The sequence below is a fragment of the Hemibagrus wyckioides genome, linkage group LG22 (assembly GCF_019097595.1).
Source record: "Hemibagrus wyckioides isolate EC202008001 linkage group LG22, SWU_Hwy_1.0, whole genome shotgun sequence".
NCBI lineage: Eukaryota > Metazoa > Chordata > Actinopteri > Siluriformes > Bagridae > Hemibagrus > Hemibagrus wyckioides.
This window is the reverse complement of record NC_080731.1, coordinates 14627436-14651370: the sequence shown is the minus strand read 5'-3', so window position 1 is coordinate 14651370 and position 23935 is coordinate 14627436. Positions and strand designations below refer to the sequence as shown.

General features: G+C 38.0%; 1 protein-coding gene across 5 annotated transcripts in view; it reads left to right on the top strand.

Annotated features, from left to right (window-relative positions):
• Positions 1–23935, top strand: part of mctp1a (multiple C2 domains, transmembrane 1a) — a 145580-nt gene that overhangs the window by 14917 nt on the left and 106728 nt on the right. Inside the window, exon 1 of one of the 5 annotated variants that reach the window (XM_058374770.1) lies at positions 21028–21184. The exons of the other annotated variants lie outside the window; for them this stretch is intronic. Within the exon in view, the coding sequence (XP_058230753.1) occupies positions 21086–21184 (99 nt within the window). The 5' untranslated portion in view covers positions 21028–21085. Of the gene's footprint in view, positions 1–21027; positions 21185–23935 lie in introns of those variants that run through there. 5 annotated transcript variants of the gene reach the window in all.

Here is a 23935-nt window from a genome sequence, read left to right as displayed (position 1 = left end):
TCTAGAATGAACCAAAATAGCTTCAATAACTAATAATAATAAATGTAGCCTGTTAACATTTTTAACTTTTTTGACATTTTGAAATTAGAAAGCAAAATGAAACTGTAATTATTATTATTATTATTATTATTATTATTATTATTATTATTATTATTATTAATAGCTCTCAGGAATGATCATTTCACAAAAATTCAATAGTGTGTGTGTGTGTGTGTGTGTGTGTGTGTGTGTGTCTGGTGCCATCTTCTGGTACTCACGTTGTTCTGCACTTCAACAGCTGCTTTAATTTTGCGGTGACGTTCTTGTTGAAACCCTGATGCAGGATAAAAATTAAGTTATTATTATAATATAAATTATATTGAACCAATATTAAATGTTTGGATAGCTGATCCTTTGTTATAAGATTATTATTCAGTGTCTCATTTTGCCGGGGTTATTATAAACAAATGTTGAAATATATAAAATACCTGCAGCTGTTATAAATGAAAGATACACATGAATATAAAATGTCCTTCAGCCTCAGCTCCAGTGATGAAGAGCTCAGTGTCTCTTTAACCTGTCATTACAATGCACTGAGCTCAACATCCAATCAGTTTGTCTTTAATTAGTTTAAAAGGGGTCTGATTGAACAAACCTTGAAAAGGCCATGGCATTTGCACAAATCAACAAAACAGAAATGTTGTGTTGAAGCAGTATAATGAAATGTTCTCGTCTCCACAGTTCAGAGTGTGCAGGTGATCCTGCTGTAGAGTAGCTGCAGTAGCTCTGAAGTTTATATTTCTGTTTCATACAGCAGTCTGTTTCATTCATGCACCTTCTGGTCACTCTGTCTGTCATCACTGGACACAGTAGCTGCACACTGCATCAGGATTAGATTGTTTTAATGATTTGATTACTGGGAGGATTTCTTTAGATAGTACTAAGTAACAGATACTGAAACGAACACAAGCTCACAGACATATAAACAGGTGGATGGCTAGATTATTATAAAAAAGGGTTTTAAAGATTAGAAAAAATGAGAACTATTACAATAGTGGATCATTTTTATGTTGGGGTTAAACCAGCGTCAAAATAAAAGTAAAAAAGTAAAGTTTCTGTTTTCTTTAAAATGGTTCACTTTCTGTACCATCTATTAGTTGTTGGTGATACAGTATGTAATAATATATATAATGGCCTACTCTGTTATGGGAAAATAATCCATGGTGGGATGAAATAGAGTTACAGTTACCTTTCCAAAATTTTTACACAATCCGAAGTGTTTGTTCTTACACTTAAACCACAGCAGTTTGTCAATGATTATGACTTTTTTTAATATATATATATAAATATATTTAATTATATAAATATTAAATATTTGCTTATTTTAAACATAAATCATTTCGACCCCAGGTTTTTTTGCCCTCTCTTTCTTAAAAGTTAATACAATATACAAACAATTGTCATTTTTTCCTAGAAATGTCCCTTGGTGAAAAACTTGCAAAGAGTTAAATTAAATGTTTAAATGTAAAATTCACATCTCCTTTACAGAAATTTCACCATAATAAACAATTAAATAGCTCTTTAAATTTAATTATTATTTTTTGGCTTAGGGCATCTGCCATGCAAGTGTGTGTGAATCAGTTAAATAATATGAAAAATAATAATACATTAGTAAAAGTGTATTAATATAAAACTTGGTTTGAATTACAGACGATTGGCAGAAATTAACACCACTATGATATGAAACAAAAATATCAAATTATACATGGAGAAGTAGCATTTTATTAAAAATCAGGTAACAACCACTGTACAAAAAGAACAATCAACAATTCAATTCAATTCAATTCATTTTGTATAGCGCCTTTTACAATGAACATTGTCTCAAAGCAGCTTTACAAAAGAAGAAAACAGAGAAAGGGGAGGGGAAAAATGAAAAATAATAATAAAAAATAAAAACAAAAAATAACTAATTAACTAAAAATAAGAATAAATTATTAAATTCTATAATTAGACTATTGTATCCTATTTTATCCCTAATGAGCAAGCCTGTGGCAACGGTGGCAAGGAAAAACTCCCTGGGATGGAAAGGAAGAAACCTTGAGAGGAACCAGGCTCAGAAGGGAACCCATCCTCATTTGGGTGACACTAAACAGAAAATAATGTAACTGTAGGTCAGTGTAGTTTCTAAGGTCATTATAGACACTAATTCTTTGCTGTCACGGGCTGACAGATGAAATGGCAGATCTGTGATGGTGGGAAAGTCCCCAAGTGGCTCTGTCCATGGCTGTCTCCTGGTCCACACAGATCCATCCACAGAATCAGTGGGCACCACCAAGCGGCGAGACTCCGACCAGGGGTAGGGCAGCGGTCGCACTGGAAACTGGCAAACACTGGGGGCTCAGGAGTGGGGTGTATAGCTCGACAGAGAAGGTAGAGAGAGAAAGAGAAAGATATTAAGTTTCTGATCATGTGATGCTTAAAGACAATGTAGAATTATGTGTAAAGTGCAGGCAGGGACTCCGGCAAGACTAGCTATGACAGTATAACTAAAAGGGAGAGCCAGAAGGTCACAGACATGAAGGCTTCCCGGGACATAAAGCATCCAACCACTTCACAGTCAGCAAACCTGAGCGACTTGCGAGGATGGTAAGATGACAGCATCCAACACATCCCAGTACACCAAACACTCTATGACCATGAACCTTCCAGATCTGCTCCTTTACCTAAGAAAACTATACATTAAAAGCTTGACTAAACAAATGTGTCTTCAGCCTCGACTTAAACATTGAGACTGTGTCTGAATCCTGAACACTAATTGGAAGGCTGTTCCATAACTTTGGGGCTTTGAAAGAGAAAGCTCTGCCCCCTGCTGTAGCCTTTGCTACTTGAGGTACTACCAAGTAACCAGCACCCTTTGATCGGAGTAGGCGTGGCGGATCATAAAAGACTAAAAGATCGCTCAAATACTGCGGCGCGAGACCATTTAGTGCTTTATAGGTTAGTAACAGTATTTTATAATCGATGTGAAATTTGACTGGGAGCCAATGTAGTGTGGCTAAAATAGGAGTGATGTGTTCATATCTTCTGGTTCTAGTTAGGACTCTAGCTGCTGCATTCTGGACTAACTGGAGCTTGTGTATGCACCTGCTGGAACATCCAGACAGTAAGACATTACAATAATCCAACCTAGAGGTAACAAAAGCATGAACTAATTTTTCTGCATCATGAAGTGACATCATATTTCTTATCTTAGCAATATTCCTAAGATGGAAGAAGGCTACCCATCCATACATCCAACATCCATATGATCAGTTAAAATCCAGGTTATACCCACACTACGCTGGAACAATGTACTGTAGCATAATTCATTTAATATCAGTATCATATCACTCCACTACTCAGGCTCACCCAGATCATCTGACACAGACTGTCTCACAGACAACAGATAACAGTTCACAGACAGAATCACAACACAAATACAGAGCTTATGTTTCTTGCTTACCTGAGGGAGGATATGCTGAGGGAGTGCACTAATTTTATGTTGCTAGAAAGCTTTCTTAAATCATTTTCATTTCACCCAAAAGCCTCAAATTGAAAGTAGGTGCCATCACATTCACACAGATCTATAGGAAAAGGAAGACTAAAACGAGCACAGAGGAACGGTATTAGCTGTGAGGAGTAAAGATAACGCTGCAGTTCTCGTTGTTTATGTGGTTTATCCTATGTGTTTGTAATAGCTTTTGTGCAGCTTAACTAGTTTGTAACCTGTGCCTCATCCCCTTATGATATTCTTTTATATCTTCCTCTCTGTTACAGTGGAATATGGAGGCTCTGGTTTTTCAGGAAGGGATCATTTGCAAGCTCAGAGTTCAATTGCTTGAAGAAATGTGTAGTTTGAAATGCCACTGCAAACTGATTTCTTTGGAATACTGAAAGCAAAAGGAGGCATTTATTGCATGTGTGTGTGTGTGTGTGTGTGTGTGTGTGTGTGTGTACACGCTGGGGTAAGTGCTGAATGAGAGGTAAAGTGTGCCATAAATCATACAGCTGTTCACTAGTGACTGATTTCACATTACCCTTTACCCCCCCACCTCCTCTCTCTCTCTCTCTCTCTCTCCTCTCTGTCTTTTTGTAACAGTCTTTTTTCTCTCTTTCTTTCTGACTCCCTCTCACCCCTCCCCCTTATAATTAAAAGCATGTTTCGATTCTGTTTTATGATCCCGGGGAAATGTGATTTTTAATGATGTAATATTCTAACTGCAGGTGAAGTTCTTCTGCTGACCTTGCAGGAGAGAGCTAAAACATACAGTGCCTGAAATATTGTATCAAGGTTTTTGAACAATTACTTTAATTGTACTCATTGTATTTCAATAGGAATATTACTCATTTTTGCTTGCTACATTTTAAAATAGATGGCACAATTTGGTAATCTTTGTATGAACCATAATCCGGTGATCAGTGATTACTAAGAGATGTTCATGCATGTCAGTAGTCTGGCCTGGCTTAAACTGGCTCATATAAACATACTGTGAACAATCCTTTATAACCATACATCTTTATTTTTGTTGAAATACTAGTTACTTCTTTTGAGTGACCAGTGATTTTTTTAAAATATTGACACATATAAGCCTATTCCTTTATATACCTCATATCATCTCAGGGATTTTTTCCTTGCCACCATCGCCTCAGACTTGCTCATTAGGGATAAAATAGAGATAAAATAGTAACTTTGCTTTAAACTTTATAATTTTTTTTCCTTCTCTATTTCTATATTGCTGTAAAGCTGCTTTGAGACAATGTCCATTGTTGAAAGCGCTATTCAAATAAATTGAATTGAATACCTATTAATTTATTGAATTAATTTATTTTCAAGTTAAAGTCAACTCTCGACTGCCTTTTTATATAAAAAATTACTAGATAGTCCATGATAATGCCATTTGATATTGTCCTCCTCCACCAAAGTCTAGCCAGTCCTGACCAAGGCTATAAATGTTTATGTTATTAGATATTATTTTATTTATTTAGCCAGTTTTTACTGCAGAAATGAGATTTTATTATGCAAGTTCCTTTGTCTCGTCAGAGCTTTTTGCATGCTAGTTAACGTGATAGATTAGCTGTTGTGTGTGTTAAGAATCTGTTTTAAGCTTTGATTATTATTTGCACACACTACACACTGCTGTTGTGCTGGTCTAAATGTGAACTAATTTAAGTCAGTTTCATTAAAAGTGCCTTTTACCGAGGAATACTTACACTTTAAATAAATCTAAGAGTGTGTATTTTAGAATAACCAAACAAAAGAATTTGTAATTTGTCAAATGTTAATAATTTTAGCCAGCTCTACACATGCACTTTTACATGAATTATGGATTTTTGTATTTTTATCACCTCTAAAGATGACATTCTGCTTTCAAATCAGATTTTCTAGTAATTTTACTAGTAAACCCCTTTTAACAAACAGACTTCCTTACACATCCTTACCTATTAAACCACAATAACAACATTAAAGCACATTTCCACATTAAGTCAGTGCTTAGACTTAAGAGTCTTAGACTTAAGACTCTTAAGTGCTTAGAGTGCTTAGACTTAAGAGTCAGAGTCATTAGCAAATTGACTCTCAACTTATCACCTCAGCTGTTAATTATGTGCTACATGATTGGATTAGTGAGTGTGAATATTTTCTTTTCTGTAATTATGGATGCATCAACCCAATTATGAGTATTAGTATCAGGGTCAGCACTGGTGTGACATGTTGGATTGGCATTAGATTAGATTTGACACATTCCCAAGACAATCCACTAACATATTTAATATCATGGGAAGTTGAGTGACACGACACAAATCACATCTGACACACGGTGCAAATTGTCTTCATACCACTGCAGTCACACCTGTGATGTCCTGCTAGTCATCTTGGTAAAGATGCATTAGTGCCTCTGTAATAGAGCACTGTGATGGGTTGAATGCTATTAAATCACTACCCACTTCAACATCCCCAATGTAATTGCATGACGTTTCACTTGCAGCATTTGGCAGGCTCTCTTATCCAGAGAGACTTACATTTATCTCATTTAGCAGCTGAGTGGCTGAGGGTTAAGGGCCTTAGCAGTGGCAACTTGGCGGCATTGGGATTTGAAGTCACAGCCTTCTGATCAGTAGTCCAACATCTTAAGCACTGAGCTACCGCTTCACATGTTTCAAGGCTGGAACAACAATCAGTGTTAAATTCTTATAACTTTGATAACTGTCTTTTTTTATTCTAATGTTTTTATTTAGACACATAAGGGCATTAGGTTCCTGTATAGTATAGCTCTGCAGTGTCTCACCAATCACACTAATCATACACTGACTAATTTAAACTGCACAGGAGTCTGACTCATCCACTCCAGATCCCTCATACCTTATTGCAGTGTCACTAAAATAGCAAAAGAATGATGTTTCTTGATAAATATGGAGGCGCGCTTTGACTTTAGAATTTACTCAGAGAGGCTCTGATTTCAGGAGCAAGGGAGGGAGAGAGGGGAGGAGGAAAGAGGAGAGGAGAGATTACAGCTGGAGGTGTAGGCGGGTTCGACTGTGTCTGTAGAGCGTTGCTGAGTTGGGATGGCGAAATGGGAGAAGGACAGAGAGAGGAAGAGAATGGATAAAAATGGATAGATATAGCAACTGAACAGATTAGAAAATTCACTTATCCTCAGCATGCCCAGCTCACAGTAAGAGGATAGATTAGCTACCACCATTTACACTTTATTTCCAGTGAAATGCAAGATGTCCAGCTGTGTCCTATGTCTCCTTGAAAAAGCATTGTGTGATTCTGCAGATGTTAAACACTTGAAATTTTATGTGAAATTCTTGTCAAAATGAGTTGTTTTTCTCGTTGCCAGCTCTCGGTTCCTGAGGTTAGGTCACTGTCTGGGAAAAAGTCGCACATGCACTCTGTGGGTTTTCACCACTACTGTGGTTTCCTCCTACCTCCAAAAAAGGCGTAGGTGAATTGGCACACTAGGTGTGAATGGCAGTGTGCACATGGTGCACTTGGTTCTCATCCAGTCTGTGTTCCCACCTCGTGCTCAGTATTTCTGGGGGTAGGTTCCAGATCCAATACAATCCAGAACATGAAAAGGTGATTACTGAAGATAAATAGATCAGTGAATCCCACCTACTTGCTAAATTTTCAGTCTTGCATGCCTCTTGCAACACATGCTTCCTTCTATTTCTGGGACATATAGAGCCACTAGATTTCTTTGAACTAATATCAAAGGGAAGATGACCACACCCAGAACTAACTGACATGGATGGCTATGGCGTGATTAGGATTTGATCTGTTGAATATAGTGCAGACTTTTATATTTTGTGTAGTGGAATAGAGAAGGATTTGTAGTGAGAGGGCTGGATCTGTAACAAGAATGTAATAAAAGTAACAGAACTGGTATAGCAGCGTCCTGATGGCCAGTACCTTGCCCTTCTATAAGGTTTATCTTAAATATAATTTCTCACTCATTTACTCTCTACCATGTTGTGTTGACGATGGCTGTAGAGCGACAGCATGAATCCACAAGCACATAATCATAATCATTAATTATATTCTTATTACTAAGCCATGTGGCCTTGTCACCCTGTTTTTCTCACATTCTCCTTTGTTCCCTCTCTACTCTCTGTGGTTAATGAGGCATTTCAGATCTTGTGCTCCAGAAAAATATCTCATCATGGAGTAGAGTCCAGTCATAATTGAACAAAACATGCTCACATAACTCTCATTCACTGGTCAGAAATACAGAGACAGAAAACATAAAAATGGTGTTAAGCTTGGTTTTAAGTACCACAGTCCTTTAAGATTATAACTTGTAACCTTGTTTGAGATGATGCCAATGTAATCTTGGCTGGTTTCCCATTCTTCATATTGAGCTTAAGAGGAAAAGCATTTTTCCTGTTAATTAGTGTATATAGTAGCTTTGCAACTCACGGTACAACAGGCCAGGCATGCAGGCTGGTAATGGTATATTCATTATTGTGATTCGAACAAGACGTCTTTATTGGTCACATACAATATAGAACAGTCACTTTTTTTTCTTTACTTTCTTTTCTTAACTTGTTGGGGTCAGAGCACAGGCTCAGTCATGATATTAAGGATGTTAAGGGCCTTGCTCAAGGGTCCATCAATGCCATGCTAGTGGTGCTGGATCTCAAACCCCCTGACCTTCTGATCATTAACCCAGAGCAAATGACTTTTTTTATAGTATTTATAGATGTCCTGTGAGGTTTGTGTAATCCTATGCCATCCTGCTCTGGATTTTAGACTAGCATCGTAGCAGCGTCTAACACTGAGGACAAAGGAATTCCTGTATTGATGTGGGATTTTTTTTCTGTGACAGCAAAATCAGGGCATATCATCCTGTAAAGTAAACCCAGCTTTAAATAAATGAATCCTTTTTCATGGAATTTGAATGAACATGCCCAGGCAGAGAGAAAATATGAACTACAGAGAGATGTTATGACTGATGTACAGGGTTATGCGAATCATCTTTTTGCTTCTTGTCTATAAAGACACAAAAGGCACGTGAAGCCCCACACACACCAGGTGCAGGCTATTTGTAACACGCTCATTGCACTGTGTGATTGAACCAACTGTCACAATGACCTATATAACTGAAAGCCCTTCTCTCTCTCACCCTCATTTCACTCTCCTAGCTGTATGTCAGCACTTCTCTGAGAAATAGGAACTCTAAAGTTGTCTCTTTGGAAAAGGTCAAGCATGCAGAGAATGTGCTTTCTGTCACATTCTCAAGTACAGCCACAGTGAATTATTTTATCAAATGTATTGCTTGAACTGCCTGTGCTGGTGCATCATGGGAGGTACCTTGGGTTAATCCAGCTGTGGATGAAAGAAAATTAAATGCAGAGGAATAGAGGGAATCTGTAATAGATCTTAAATAGGTCATATATATGGCCTTCGATGGAGACAAATCCCTTTACAATATGTTATAACCCCAGTTAAATCTCACACAAAAGACAGCTACTCCATGATTTTTTTATTTTTTATCACAGGATTTCTAGGTCAGGATCAATACTTGTAAAATAAATGTCAGTTGTTAAAAGTGCTGTAGAAATAAAATGGAGTTGAGAGGAATTGACATTGCTGAATTGGTGACAATGTGTCTTGACACTGAGATGAATCGTCAGACAAGAAGGTTTGTTTTTCTTACCCCATCATGGGCTCTTGCCTTTTACTGTACAGTATTGTAAACCAGGGCAGTATGAGTAAAGGGTGGCACTGAGATGACGGGAGGATGCAAGGCCATTTCCAATTTGCATATTCATATCTATTTATAGATCTTTGAATTTTTAATAAGTGGAAAAGGCCATGTGAAGTGGGTTTTTAAATCAGTTTCTTAATCAGCATAGATTATATTTAATAGTTCAAAATGACATGTTAGGTTATTACTGCTTTATGAATATTTATGGAAATTCTAAATTAGCCATTCTAGCACACACAGAGCTTAGAATGGCAGTTTTAATTGAATTTTTTTCAATAATGCAGAGTAATTTTGCATTATTCTTCGGCTTACAATTAATTGAAATGTTGGGTTATGTTCATGAGGATGAGATTTATCTTTTTAAAAAATACACAATTTCAATATACGTCATTTCTTTCTTTCTTTCTTTCTTTCTTTCTTTCTTTCTTTCTTTCTTTCTTTCTTTCTTTCTTTCTTTCTTTCTTTCTTTCTTTCTTTCTTTCTTTCTTTTCATTGTACAGCTTTGGAATAAGTTATTCCCCAGGTATGAGGTTAAATCTTACAGTTTTTTATATGGGAGAGTTACCTACGTTTCATGGCAGAGCCTAGCTGTGAATAGGAGAGATTATTAAATTGCTGGGGCTTCCATTCACACACACAACACACACACACACAGACACACACACACACACACACACACACACACACTAGGGTCAACAGATGGATTTGTGCTCTCATCAAGTTCTGGGAAAGCTAATAAACTGCCCATTTCCCCTGTCAAATAACAATACCAGTAAATAAACACACATTACAGTAAAATCAGCTTAATGACAGTGACAGACAAGGAGGAGGCATGTATGTGTGTGTGTGTGTGTGTGCATGTATGTGTGTGAGACAGAGAGAGAGACAGAGAGAGAGACAGAGAGAAAAAGAGAGAGAGAGAGAGACTGAGTCCCCACTATGTACATACATGCACTTGAGATGAAAGGGTGATGGCACTGTGTCTAGTCACGTTTCCTGACTCAGCATGCATCCTCCATCTGTTCCTTCAGCATTGCCTCCCATCTTTTCCTCTGAAGTCATGATGTTCAGTTCTGAGTAATTTGCTGACTCCAGGGGTGCCATCAGTTTATGCTGAAATGTGAGGGAAATGACAGCGTGTACGGTTTGATTCACTGCATTGTGAATAATGTAAGAGTTGTAATATAGATGTGCGAGTTACACATTTTGAGAGGTGGTGGTTGGTGAGTCTGCTGGAGTTTTTGATGATTTTCTTTCAAGTTACTGAATCTGGTTTATGCAATGTGTCTTCATTTTTAAATGACAGTAGCAGTTTATTTGGAAAAAAAGGTTGACAAAGTACAACAAAATGATCAAAACCTAACATTTCAGGCTAGAAAATAGCCTTTCGGGTTCTTGTTTTAGGTGTTATGGGTGTATCTTTACTATGGCTTTACATTATGGCTCTGTATGAACAATGTTTTGGCAAATTACTTAGTGTTTTTGTCTTTTAATTCTTTGTCAGGAACTTCTTGGGTTTGAGAGAGTCCTCGTCCACATCTCTCTTGAGTGTCTAAGGCTAACTATGAGTCATACAAAACCTTGAGTGTGTTCTGTGTCTTCATGACTCTCATGAAAAGGAGCGTGTTATTATGCTGTGATCGGCTCTGCTCTATAAATACCCATATAGCATGCAGTCGTGACTACTTAGAGGAAGCAGACTTAGGTTAAATTAAAGTTAGGTTGTAGTACACTGCTCTCCATTAGTACGGCAGCCAAGCTGTTATGTGCTGATACTCAAGATTTTTTGTATGCTTTGGGTTTTGGAGTTTTTTTTCCTTCTTATTCTCCATTCCAATATAGATAGAAGATATAGTGTATGTGTGGTGGACTGGGAAATCCCATTGGGTGTCACTGTGGCTGAATTCTTGCAGCTAAAAATGGGGAAAAAACAGTTTTTGAATAAAGCATGGCCTAAAACAAATGTTTTCCTGTTTAATTGTATTTCTAAAAATAAAAAATATTGTGTTAAATAAATGGTACATAAGGATGCAGTTTAACCAACATGGCTAAGGCCAGACCTAATTTTACAAGCATATTTGTTATTTTATATTGGAATTACTAGACCAGTTGCTTGTAGGCATGTTTCATAATGGAATCTTTAAATGTCATTTCGCATGACAAAATGCTACAGCATTCCCTGTGATCGTAATTCAGGCAAAAAGACATTTCATAACTTTTATAAAGTCAAAATTTCACCACATGAAGGCTTATGTATAGGCACATAAACATATTGTGTGAGCAGATCCAAGAGATTTGTTCAGCAAACGTGGCTTGAGAATAAAACATACAATGTAGTCATTTGAATTGCAGCATAAGTGAGCAGCATCTTTCACTGAAAGGAATTTGCAATTGCCATGTGCTATCTTGCTCAGCTAAAGCCCAGTGAAACAGATGGAGTCTGCCATGTTTGTGTTGTGTATTTCTCCTGTCAGCTTGTCAGTTCCACATAGGCATAAACATGTTCTGGCCATCAGGATTAAACACAGGATTTGTGTTATTCACTATGGATTATTCTAGCATTTCTATGTGTGTATACATTGCGTATATAGCAGTCGAGATATTATATGAGAGCGGAGTGTTATGTGGGTCTCACATTGCTGTGTGTAAAGTAAATACAGTTTGTAATGAATACGTGAGATAGAATATGCTGCCATAATGATTTAATGGCCTGTCACAGCTCCGAGTGCAAGCCTCCACACACTCACGCACACTTCAATGGTTTGAGGAAGCAGGCTAGGCGTATTAAAGTGCAGTTATACTTTAGCTCAGGCAAATAATCACCTCTGCATGATGACTACGAGGTGTGTGAAGTGTAGCTGAGGACATTGTTCACATTAACTCACTTCACTGAAGAGATGCCTCACTCGGGGGACTGAGCTCCATCAAGATTTCTGTGACTTCTGTAATGATTTTGGAATGAACTGATCAAATCAACACCTCTTATCAACCTACTAGAGTGATATAACCCACCTTTTAGCATTGTGGTCCAAAAAAAAAGAGTTTTATTACTCTAAAAGCTAAAAGGATTGCGGATTTGAGCTAAGGAGTTATTCATTCATTCATTCTCAGTAACTGGTTTATCCTGGTCAGGTGTTGGTCAGGCTTGTGGATCTTGGTAACACTTGGTTAGGATGGCGGTCCATTTTAGGGCACTATGCACACATATTCCTTAGGGGCACATAACAGAGACACCAGTCCACCTGTGAATGATTTTGGGAGGTGAAAGAAAACCAGAAAAACACAAGCATGCAGATTTGTGAACATGCAGAAAAACACACAGGCTGTAATCTGAGCTCGGGCTCAAACCAGAGACCCAGGAGCACCGAGGATTAAGTACTAATTACTGCACCACTGTGATGCCAGTTTAGGATGTGGAAAAGCCTATTAAATGGTGGTGAATCTTACTCAGATGTGAAACACAGAACATAATCAGTGCCATGAATAAATCACCCTTGGTACACTTTCATAAAGTGAGTTAACATTTCTTTTATTTAATGATTTCAGATAAAGTAGACTTCCAAATAACAGTCTGCTACCTGGTCCCTATTTAGTATACTGTCAATTCACTCCTTGTTCTCCACACTATAATGGCTAATCCCTGCCTGGTTCCTACAGCATGATGGCTGTTCCCTGCAGTGCAATGGCTATTTCCTTCCTATTCTAGCAGAGCAAGACCCTTGAGTAAAGCCTTGTCTCTCTCTCTCAACCTTGTCTACTCCTGTGGTGGTGGAATATTTCTGACCCCAACCTTCTAACAAGTTGGAATATGTGAGGAAAATGATTTCAGTATGCTGCATTTATTCTCTCCCTATTCCCTATAGCATGATGGCTATTTTCTCCTGATGTTCCCTACAGCATAACTATAATTTTGATAAAAGACTAAACAAAAATATTTGAATGAGCTTTGTCAAAAAAATAAATCATGGAAATTGAATTCTGTTTGTTTTGAGTGCTGACATCGACATTTGTCTTTTCCAAAACAGATTATTCACTGATAATTTGTCACACTGACAGTGCGATTCAGTTCTGAACATGTTTTTGATTTAATATTTTAATAATGTGTTTAACATTTGACTAATGTCTCTAGTTTTAGAGGTGAAACAAAAGAAGCACCATTAAATGACCTTCGTAGGATTTAAATTTTGATCAGGGTCAAATAACAAATGTGTTCACGAGCTGTTCACGTGATATCTAAACACTGCCACATAATGACTCAGATGTAAAGCATCAAATACACCTCTTTATTTACAGAGTTACGTGTGAGTGTGCCAGACTGGAAATTCTTAACTTTGCAGCAAATTGTTAAACTCCCGCTAATGACTGAGGAGTGATTTCAGACATATGTCATACACAGATCAGGCATAACATTAAGACCACTCACAGATTAAATAAAAGTAAATAACACTGATTATCTCCTCATCATGGCACCTGTTAGTGGGTGGGATATATTAGGCAGCAAGTGAACATTTTGTCCTCAAAGTTGATGTGTTAGAAGCAGGAAAAATGGGCAAGTGTAAGGATTTGAGCGAATTTGACAAGGGCCAAATTGTGATGGCTAGATGACTGGATCAGAGCATCTCCAAAACTGCAGCTCTTGTGGGGTGTTCCCGGTCTGCAGTGGTCAGTATCTATCAAAAGTATCCTTCATGTCCTTTAAGTCCTGTAAGCCAGACACCACAGCAAAAGGAGGACCAACACAATATTAGGCATTAGGCAATATAATGCCTGATTGGTCATATTCGAGTCAGATTCTTATTCAACAGTTCTTTTTTTCTCTAAATATTTTAAACACATATATTTTTTAAAAGAAATTGGTTATTTTGTTTATTATATAACAAAATAAGCAACAGTGTATTATCTTGACCTGGTTGCTGTGGCTGGATTGATGCAAATAATGTGTCTGTTTTGCAAATTTACTGACAAGTCTTCAGTATTTAGGAGCTTGTGTGCATGAATATCTTTGTATATATGTGTGTATGTACAGTATGTGTCCACTTGCTGTAATTTCCATTTCCATCTCTACTTTCTCTCAAGCTTACAGCACCCTAACAATCTCAGTGCCACTTCAATCAGCCATCCATTTTTTCCTGTCTTCACTTTTATCTATCTTCTCACTGCACTGTTCCATAGCAAACAGTGAGAACGAAGAGGAGCTAGGAGAGACTGGAGACAATGACTTGATTATCACTTGATTTCTTCTCTCTTCTCTTAAAGTTCTTGTCTGATGTGACTACTTCCAAGACATCCTTTTATAAGAAAAGCCTTATGCAGCTTTTCTCATCCAGCACTCCTAGCACCTGTTCACTAGCTCTCATCCCTTTCACATTGCTTCACACTATTTCCCTGCTCTCATGCTATGTCATACCTCTACTATGCTGATGACATTCAAGTCATACTTTCCTTTCTTCCCTCAAATTCTCATAGTTAGGCTTGTCTTTCAGCATGTCAGGCAGCCCAACTGAGACTAATCCCAGCTGGACTGAGCTCCTGTACATCCCAGGAGATGCATCTTCATGCCAGGATCTTGTGATCTTCCTGGAAAAGTTTCAGATCACACCATCTGTCAAAGCACTCAAACTTGGCATAATTCTGGACAACATACTATTGTTTTCTTCTCATAATGCTAATATGATTTATTTATTTTATATTCTGTAGGTACCTCTTTTATATCATAACATTTACTTGGACATTAAGTGAACCTGCCTAGTGAATTTCTGGCCATGGAGGACATTCAGGTGCTTGTTCAGTCCCTTTTTATTTTGAGATTTGACTAGTGCAGCTCAGTCCTGGTCTTCCTTTGAAGTTCTTCCTTCCACTTGAGGACACTTCCAAATCCTTCCATGTTCTAAACCATGTTCTCTTCCACCGTCTCTCAAGATATAAGCAAAGCATGTGAGACTCTTCTCTGTGCTGGGACCTAGGTGGTGGAATGAAGTACCTCTTGGCTGTTCAAACAGTCAGTGTCTGTCTTCAGGCAAAGACTGAAGAGCTGCTTCACTGCTTTAACCAAATTCACTTAACTGAGCACAAAATCCAGAAAAAGCTTGACTAATACTCTTTTAATTTTGCTGTCCTCACTCCTCCCTGACAGGATTTTAGCTTCATGGTTCTCTTAGAGCTAGGATATGTTGTTTGATTGAGACTACAAACTGCATGTCCAAGTCTCTCTAGATAAGGGCATCTGCTAAATACTTTATATGCAACTGTAAATGTGTATGTCTGCTTCCAAAGATTTGATCTGAATTGCAGAAATATGGACATGCCCTGTTCTGTTTGTTTCTCTGTTTTCTCCTGCTGTTTCTCTGCAGACACTAAGTCTTGTATGTCATTGGCCTCATTCCCAGGTTATTATCTTTCTCAGGAGGTGATAGTATGCACTTGGTCAGAGTGACAGTGTAGCTAGCAGGAGGTCAGCTGTAGTCTCTGCCAGCTCAGTGTCCAGAAAGTCTTTACTCCTCAAACAGGAGACATGTGTATGTTTGTGTATGTGTCAGTAAGTCTTATTATTTTGGCTCTGCAGCAGATTGGGCTTAAAAAGATACATTGAAGTTAAAGATTTATTTTGGTAGTGTATTGAATAAACCAGTGTTGGATACTGGAAAAACCAACACCAGTGACACAATGGAACTGTGGAACATTTCTGGATGTGAGCCAGCATAAGAGCACATTCCCTGTACTGTGATTTTGTTGGCCTGCTACACTTGCTATGTGTTAGGGTCAGGGGTCAGGATAAAATAATAACTCAATTGGCTCCCATGATCATGCTGGCAGAGCAATTTAAGAATCACTTATGGGACATACTATAATCTCTAAATCAGATAACACTAAGAATGACTGATCTGAATGTGGAGAATTGGGATAGTTAATAGTTAATAGTTAAACTTTTTAAATTATATATTTCATTGCGTTTTGTTATAATTCATGTCACTCTGTACTATAGACTGTACCTCTATATTTGACCCTGTAACCAGGCCTGTTCCGGCAATAACAAGCTTCTAACCTCAGACAGTATCATAACTTTCTGTTTGTGGGCATTTCATGGGTTCTGAATTAACCAGTGTGTGACACTTTCTTAAAAATCTATTAATGTCTATTTGATATTGATATCTGTGGTGTGAAATTGAAGGTCATATTTTTAATTATTACAGCCATATCTATTACAGATTATAAATCATTTCCCACTTAATGGTCACATTTATATATTAGGGAGATTCTTTCTCAAACATTATTGCTAATCCTTTGAACTGTAATATATGTATGATGCTGTGAATTCATGTGCGTGTTCAAATAGCCTCTCTTCCTGTTGAAGCAACAATGAAAATTTTACATGAAATACATGAGATAGATAGATAGATAGATAGATAGATAGATAGATACTTTATTCATGCCAGTGGGAAATTTACAAATAACGTGCAAGTAGTGATATTGTGAGCATAAACAAATGGGTTAAAGATTGGATGGTTGAAGGACGTTCTTCTCCATACAAAAATTTTCAAGCTTTTTTTAGGATTGTACTTTTGAATTGCCCATTTCATTTCAGACAACTAGCTTTGAATACATTTTGAATATAGTCCAGGGACTAAGATGGTCATTGCTCAACACAGATCTTGTGTTTGGATGTTTGTTTGGAGTCATTCATTTCTAAAAGCTCTATCTGAGTCTTGACCACCTGGCAGAGGCAACTACAGTTTTAATTTGAAATATCATGGTGTTTAGCAGAATTCATAATGCTGTTAATATTCAAAACAACCTTAGGAACAGTAGCAGAAAAATCATGTTTATGGCTAAAATGCTACATTTTTGGTTTGATCTGATCATAAGTCATGATCTTCAGTTTGCCAGGAACCTTTCCAAACAGCCTGCTGTTATAGTTGTGGTGGCTAACAGGTGATTAACACCTCTATGAATTAAATAAATTGCAGTTCATTTCTAAAACTGTGATCCTGGTCTCTCTCTCTCTCTCTCTCTCTTTCTTTCTCTCTCTCTCTCACCACTGATTCTGTGGCAGAGGAAAAGGAAGAGGTGCAGTCTGTTTAGGATAACTACATCTGTTCAAAACAGTGTCACATTCAGGATGGAATTGCTTTTGCTCCTTGTGAGTAGAACATAAAGAGATCTAATGAAATGATTCAGGCTCAGGAAACTGGCAGCAATCGGAAATGTTACTGAGCAAAACTGACAATATTCAGTTGAACTAGACCGTAACTACAGCCTCATCTCTCTCTCTCTCTCTCTCTCTCTCTCTGTCTTGCCTGTTTTACTGCTCTGCCGTTATTTAACACATGAGCAATTTTACTGGAGGGATATAAAGCCTGCCCTGTCTGTGCACATCTGTAGCTCTACATTGCTGTTGCTGCATACAGTCAGCGCTGAATGACACAGAGACCATGAGCTCATGCTATAATAGAGTAGATTACTGAGGCAAAGAACTGGGGGCGGGGAGGGGGGGCTGTTCCTGTCTGTCTACTGAGCTAATTAAAATTGATTGGGTTATGTAAATATAGTAAACTACAGGGAATGAAGTGTTGGGGCTGTCTGGAAGATTTGCTGTTGGGGTCAGAGACAAGTAGTCCCCTCCTACAAACATTTCATGCTGCTGCGACGAATACCAGTGTGGACAGATGGGATATGGTCCTGGCTCACTAGTATGCTGTGGTGAAGCGGCAAATACTCCAGCTTTCAAGCCTTGCCGTTTTTGAGATTTTAGTTTACACTTCAATTATGTCTTCTGTGTTACTTTTTGTGCTTGACCCGACAAAAGACACTGAGGCTAAATAGCAAGTGATTTTCTTACTTGTTACTGCTGCACACTACACTGCACACTGCATATAACATGGTGTACAAGTATACCCTGTGCACACTACATGACAATCAGAACGCCATTTGGATTCCAGTAACAGAAAAAAATGTCAGAATCGAAGACACAATCAAAGTTATTTGAAAAAATATGTTGTCTATGATGTCTATTAGATACAAATATAGTTTTTACTTCTCTATAATCTAGAATAAGATACTGCATTCATCACCAGAGCAGGTATTTCTCCTCTTCACTATCATTCATATGCATTTTACTAATCTGAAACATGTCACAGGGTATTTTAAGGGAACCCCTGTTTAAATGGAGGGCATCAGGCTGAAAGACAAAAAAAAGTCTTTTTATTCTGCATGAAAATACACCACACACTCACGTTAATGAATAATGGCTGTGGAATTAGTTTACAGAATTGAATTAGGATGTGCAGGCAGGATGCCAAAACTATTCATTAGAATATCAAGCGAGAGGTGAATGGACTTCATGGCACTGTGAATAATAATAAAGTATAAAAAGCTCCTAGAGGGAGGCTCTCTGCTGAAAGACTCAAAGATCACACCATGGCACATGCGACCCATGAAAGATGATGTAAACACGTTTTCCACTGATATTCGACACATTGCATGGATGGTCTGACAAAAGAAGTAAATGGCATGACTCTAAAAGTAGTATTTAGTTTAATCCTGTTGTGCATGCTTGATTTTTTTTCTCAATCTGCAATTTAATGCTAAATATTGAGCGCTGAATTCTTATTATTAGAAGAACAGCTTTGAAATTTCCTCACATGGGATACAGGAAATGAGTTTCTCAGTGTAGCATAATAAAATATTCGGAATAATTGCATTTCCGAGACACAGTACTCTTGGGATACCAAGGCTTCGAGCTCTAAGTGGATTCTGTCACCTCTCAAAGGTAAAACATCGTTGAGATTGTTGTCAAGCCAAACACATTGCATTTTGCTGAACCTTTTAGGAAACTTACCTTAATTGCTAATGCACCGTACATGACTAAAAAGCTCTCAGGGCTACAGAGCTCTGCTTCTGAACACGGGCAAATGATGCAGGAATAGAGCGTGAAGATTTTTTTACAATACACAACAGATGTGACCTCTGATTGTCAGTAGAAGCGATTATAATGTAGCTAGGAGTGAAATTTAGTGCAGTCTATATGGTCTATATGTCTACATGATATAGATACCATTTTTGTATATCAGTGCAGCAAGAATAAGCAGAAAGGGAATTTGAGCCTCATGTTTTTATTTCCATTTGATGAATACATTGTAAAAGTACAATAGGTGTAATTTAGTGACAGTGTTTATGTGATCAGTTCAGACACTTAGCAGTATCTACGAAAATTTGGCTTTGGAGTGTAACCGAATAAAACATGGCTAAGCTTTCAGTGGTGAGACTCACATAGGATTTTCTTAATCTTCTGTTTGCTAGTTGTGCTTTCAGAGTCAAGTAGCTCTTGGTATCCTTAGATGTTTTCATGACTCCTGCATTTTCCACTACCTGATATGAACATCCCACAGTGACATGATAGTTTCTTTAGACTGGATTGAATCAGCGAAGAAAGTTTGACTGAATGAAGCAGAGAGCTTTCTTTGCATGTGTGTGTCTGCCCGCACTGTATGACTGTATGTTATTAGCAGCACTGTATTGTTCATATATTTAAATATCCACCACTCACTGGCCAGCATTATTGCAACTTCACAACAAGCTGAAGAGGTTTCAAAGACTGGGAAATTTCTATCTCCTGCTTGATGCTGAACATAGCAGCTAATGTGCTCCCTGGGCCGTTGTTGACATTCCAGTTCATCCCAAAGGTGTTCAGTGGGGTTAAGTTCAAGGGTCTGTGCAGGACACTCGAGTTCTTCCACTACAACTCTGGGAAACCATGTCTTGATGGAGCTTGCTTTCTGCATGCTGGAAAAGGTTTGAGCCTCTTAATTCCAGTGAAAACATTCTGTACAATTGTGTGCTTCCAACTTTGTGGCAATAGTTTGGGGAAGAAGTGCACATGTGATGACGTAATGGTCAGCTGTCCACAAACTTTTGTCCACATAGTGTAAGCTTGCATTTCAAATGTGTCAATGATTTTGGCATCATTCCTACTTCAATGCAATTCATGAGATGTCACAAACACGACGCCATTTATTTTTTACGTAAGTCTGTTTTGATTAGTCCCGGAACTTTCGTGCATTTCTATTTGAGCCCCGGTTCCTTTGCCTTCATGTGATTCTGAATGGCTTTTCTAAATATAAAGCTTTGAGTGATTCTGATGGCGGTGGTGGAGTTGAGGACCTTTTATCCTGCTGGAAATGGAAAGCACTCGCTGCCTGATATTCGAACCATGCAGGGGTGTACAGAAAGAAAAGAAACAGTGAGTAATGAGAGTGAGCGTGAGAGTGGGATAAGTGAGAAGAAAAAAAGAGAGCGATGAACAAGAAGGAGTGAGATGGAAGAGGGGAGACAGGTGGAAGGAAAGGCAATGGCATTTTTGATAAATGATGAATGAGCGGACAGGGAAGTTTAAAAATATCAGCAAATGGAGAAACACACAAAAGAAAAAGGAGCAACAGAATGAAAAGTGAGAGGAAATGAGGAGCTGTTTTCTCTAACCTTTTTCTCTAACATTCTGGTGCTTTAAAGGTTAATTGGGTAAGATTAGCTCTGTAACAGCTGAATAGTTGGCTTTAGTATTTGAATGATTATTCGACTCTTTGAGACAAACCTCCATTTTCATCCTTGTTCAAGTCAAATAGGAGTAAAAACTTCCTCTGATCACCAAAATGTTCATATCATTGTGTGTTTGTGGGTTATTTGAGAAGTTTAGCTGAGAACCTCCCTCTGTCAGCTGGTTGCTAGGTGCCTGGTGCTTGATGTATGTGTGTGTGTGAGAGAGAGTGAGAGAGAGAGAGAGATCCTGCTCATATAGGACAGTGAGCCAGAGGTAGGCTGAACAGCCGGAGCAGCAGCAGTCTGTGTGTGTGTGTGCGTGTATGTGTGTGTGTGTGCATGTGTGTGTAAGTGTGTGTGGAGTGGAGCTCTATGGCTGGATGATCACACTCTCCCAGTCCACTCTAGGACGAAGCCTGACTGTATGTACCTGTTTTTCACCCCTGTCTTTTCTTGTCTTGTAGAATTTTAAAGTGTGTGTGTGTGTGTGTGTGTGTGAAGTGCATGTTGCTTGGCTGAGTTTAATCAAATTTGACTCTGTGATTATTTGCTATTGTGAGGAAAATCGTGTCATCTTTTTAATTGCTTGCCGTAGAATTTGTACATGGTGTATAGGAATATGGGAAGTTTTCTCTAGTGTGATCATTCATATAGCAGCTTTTGTTGCACATGTGAAGCACTTGCTTTGTTTAATATGCTCGTTTTTCTTCACTAAACATGTGCTCGGGTGGAGGATGCTTAAACACTCAAAACAGGAATGCTGAACAGTGACATTGACCAGACAGACATGAGCAGAGGAGAATCGTTGTCTTTACATTGTCAAAGTGTGCCCATACCTCAGTGTGAGTGTGACAAAACAAGAGCAATAGACTCCAATAATGCATGAACTACCGGGACGTGAGCAGAATGAACACACTGCACTCCACTGCAGGAGCACACGTAGTAAAGGAGCAGGTGAATGTGGATATGCATATATCTTCTAATACTGTCCACAGTTGTTAATGCAGGTTTGTTCTAGCCAAAGTGACCAGTATGTTTTTTTGTTTTTTTCTCAATTGAACATGCAAATATAACGACAATGGACAGGACATGCAAAAAGGTATGAAAATAAGACAAAATCGCTCCAGGCAGCATTTGCTGGTGCATAGATAAATAATGTCCCTGTGTACTGAATGCAAAACATTAGCTCTGATCACTGCAAAAGGGAAAGTGGAAAAAAAAGCCGGTCCTTCTTTTGTAGAATCATTCATGTGTGTATTTCATACAATATCTTTAAGTGTAGAAGTATTTGCTGGGAAAGCGTCTTCGGTTTGCTGGTGTAATTGAAGTTTTCGTCCATTTCCAGTTGCTTAAAAGCGCTGTAGCTTCTGTGATTTAAAATGATTTATTACTGGCGCAAGATGGTAGGCTTCCTGCCTCACTGAATCACTGACTGAGATGAAAAGCTTTATACAAAATACCACCGCCCCCATCCTTTTATTCTATGGGTTTCTTATATTCAATTGGATTTTTCTATCAAAATGAAAGATGCATCCTTGAAGCTTATTTGCACAGTGCAAGTGCAGGAGAATATTCCCCCCCACACACCACACCACCACCACCACCACCTCTCTCTCCGCTGTGCTTGTTGGCACAATTTATTTGAATTAAATCACCTCCTCCACCTACAGGAAATTCTAACCTGTTATAGAAACAGTGAACCTGACATATTAATTGCTTTCCAAAGGCTGCAGTGAAAATCCACAGAGGACGCAAAAGTCCATCATCATTAAACAACGCCTTCGGAAAAGGTAGCAGACGTACCACTGTGAGCTGTTACCGAGTCATCTCGTGACAATCCATCTACAATTCATTTCAGTTCAGTTTAAAATACGCTTTTGTCAAAATACAAGCCGTTCGAAGTTAGTAAAATGCTTACTCATGTAGAAAACATGCCAGTTAGTCTAGAAATATATCCAAATACATAAAATCTACTGGGGTTTGGTAGGAAATTCACACTAAAAATGACCCTCCAGCTGTACATGTGATAATGACCATGACAAATAATGCAGCTTTATTACTGTTTATAAACAGTAAAATACAACAAAAAAGATTTCCTTTCATATTTTAACAACACAGCATACTAAACCAGAGGTGTCTTTTCTTATCTGCAAAGGGTCAGTGTGGATGCAGGTTTTATCAATCAAACAGGAGACACACCAGATTCCTCCTGTTTAATCTTCTTCCTGGTTGGAAAGAAAACATGCCCCCACACCGGGCCTTTCAGGAAAAGACTGTACTAAACATCAGCAACAACAGAATTTCTATTTTCCTATTCACAGACCATTAAGTAAAACAATAAAAACAGTAGAATAATATCAAAACAGTATAAAATAATAATGTCACGCTGTAACATGAAGCTCCAGGGTGTCTTGTTTGTTCCTTAGTCTCTATGGAGGTTTGCATTTTCCTCCTGTTTCCGCACACTACCCAAAAACAAGCTCCTAGATAATTTGCTGAATATAAATCAACCTGAAGTGAGAGCGAGAGAGAGAGAGAGAGAGAGAGACAGACAGACAGACAGACAGACAGATCCACCATGGCCTTGACCACACTGGAAAAAAAAAGCTCATTGAATTTACTTACATAAAAGCGTACATTGGTTCCACGTGACTGAACAAACATTAACGCAGTTAGTTTTCATACATGCAGCATGATTCGATCAGGTTTTCAAAGCCCTGAATAAAATCGTTTACCGAGCTTATAACGGAGCTGAAACTCAAACCCACAACACTGCAGCTTGTCCAACAGAAACATTTCCACTGCGCTATTCTACTATGCATGTGCTGAAATTTTATACTACAGTTACAGTTCTCATCCTCACAAGATTTCATTCTGTTAATAAATTTACGTTAATACTATGTGAATGGCTCACACATCAATCTTACATCACTCAGTCTAGTCATTAGAAAGTTCATTATTAAAAACTTTAGATTGAATGAAGTTTAGTAGAAATCATGTTTTGTTGAGAAACACAATATTTTCATGTAAACTATACACAATATTTACTCTTAGATTTGAACGACTAAATATATATTTTCAGTGCAGGAAAAAGCAGTTGTTGTTATGTTGCTAGAATGTTCTTAGTTTCAATGTCACTTTTAGTTGAAGAGGTTTCTTTACTGTGTTTTTGT